Source organism: Aphanomyces astaci (genome assembly GCF_000520075.1).
Source record: "Aphanomyces astaci strain APO3 unplaced genomic scaffold supercont1.582, whole genome shotgun sequence".
Taxonomy (NCBI): Eukaryota; Oomycota; class Saprolegniomycetes; order Saprolegniales; family Verrucalvaceae; genus Aphanomyces; species Aphanomyces astaci.
The window spans coordinates 642-2,231 of record NW_009798845.1 but is presented as its reverse complement, the minus strand read 5'-3'; the positions used below and the strand labels follow the sequence as shown (position 1 = coordinate 2,231).

At 51.3% G+C, this 1,590-nt stretch overlaps 1 protein-coding gene across 1 annotated transcript; it reads left to right on the top strand.

Moving 5' to 3' along the window:
* Window positions 1–846: 846 nt before the first annotated feature.
* On the top strand, window positions 847–1,005 carry H257_19428 (hypothetical protein; the record flags this gene model as incomplete). The annotated part of the gene is made up of 1 exon (XM_009848573.1): window positions 847–1,005. A coding segment is annotated over one exon (159 nt), but the record flags the coding sequence as incomplete, so codon positions are not given.
* Between the last annotated feature and the right edge of the window lie 585 nt (window positions 1,006–1,590).

Genomic DNA, 1,590 nt, shown 5'->3' with positions numbered 1-1,590 from the left:
CTCAAGCAGTGCGGTAGGGAGTGGAAGAGAGAGGTTAATGCATGGTTCATCAAGTACGGTTTCCAGCAGTGTAGCACTGACCAGTGTCCGTATTTGTACAATCGTCAAGGAGAATCCTCAATTATGCTACTGTACATAGATGTCATCTAATGTGCAACCAAGAACGTGGACTTCATGAAGAAGGTGGTCCAGACGCTTGACCAGGACTATGAGTCTAAAGGGCCAGGGCTGACTCAGCACATACTTGGGTATGCAAGTGAGGCAGAATGAAGACTCCATTAAAGTCCACCGGTAGTGCTGCGAGAAAGCGATTGAGCGCTTCAAATTCAGCGACGCCCACCCCAGTAGAACCCCGATGGAAACCAACATGCGTTTCACCGTGAATGATATGCACACGCACCAACACAAGCATGCGCTCGTGAATGGCAAGACGTTCCCATATCGTAAACTAGTTGGGTCATTGATGTACATAACTACCTGTACACGCCTGGACCTCGCATTCTCCGTACGACAACTCAGTCGCTACGTGCAAAGTGCTACGCACCAGCATATTGGTGCCGCCAAGAGAGTGCTGCGGTATCTGATCGGTACCAAAACCCAAATGAATTGTGCGCACACGAACTAAAACCGCGGAGCAAGGACCAGAGCTGATAGTTGGCGGGAAGTGGGACTCAGATTGGGGAAACGACCCCGACACTCTTAATAGCATCACAGGGTTCGTGCACTGCATGGTAGGCGGTGCAATCTCGTGGGCATCGAGACGCCAGAGCATAACCGGAACGGCGTGATGAGGCCGAGACCAGGCAAGCTCGCGCGGCCCTCTATACGACCCAAAATTCGATCGATATGTCCAGAGACAAATACCAGCGTATCTTGTCCAAGTCTCCCAGCAGATCGTTGACCAACGGCATGGGGTACCATGAGTGCGTCAAACTGTTTACCAACCGGTGGCCAATGAAGTGCCTGATGTCGACGCAATTCCTGATTATCGCAACGATCGATGACGTGCAAGGATGACCTTCGCTGACAGAAGGCCTTTAATCAAGTCGGACAGCTTTCAGCGAAAGTGCGGCACGACCTAGCGCACACACAGAGCCACTGGCTTGGCGTCCCAATGTCGATAGTGCAGAAAACGCCTCGGGAAGCAGGCGGCAGCGCATTGCTCATTCCGAGTAGCAAGTGCTGACGGCTTCAGATTATTCGCCGTAGTCGATCGATGACTTCCAGAGTGTTCTTCTCTTCGTCTTCGATCGGATATCCTCCAACTTCGCTTCCTTTGTTATGGCCGTCATCTCGAACAAGATCGCTATCTGACTCTCCCAGCCTTCGGTAAAGAGCTTGCCTCATACGCTGACGCAGACCTGTTCCTCTTGTACTGATTGATCTCACGTGTCAGCTATGATACCAGTACCGGAGTTCGTGGAGAGCGAGACAAATGACTACAACTGCTTATTCGATGCGAGTGATGAACTGAAAGCTGATATTGACGACGAAATAGCCAGCGAAGTGGATGACCCGCCGATGCCGGAGAAGACAACACCAGTGAGTGGTGCTGGGAGTGGTATTGTAACAATTTCGCAGCAGATATTA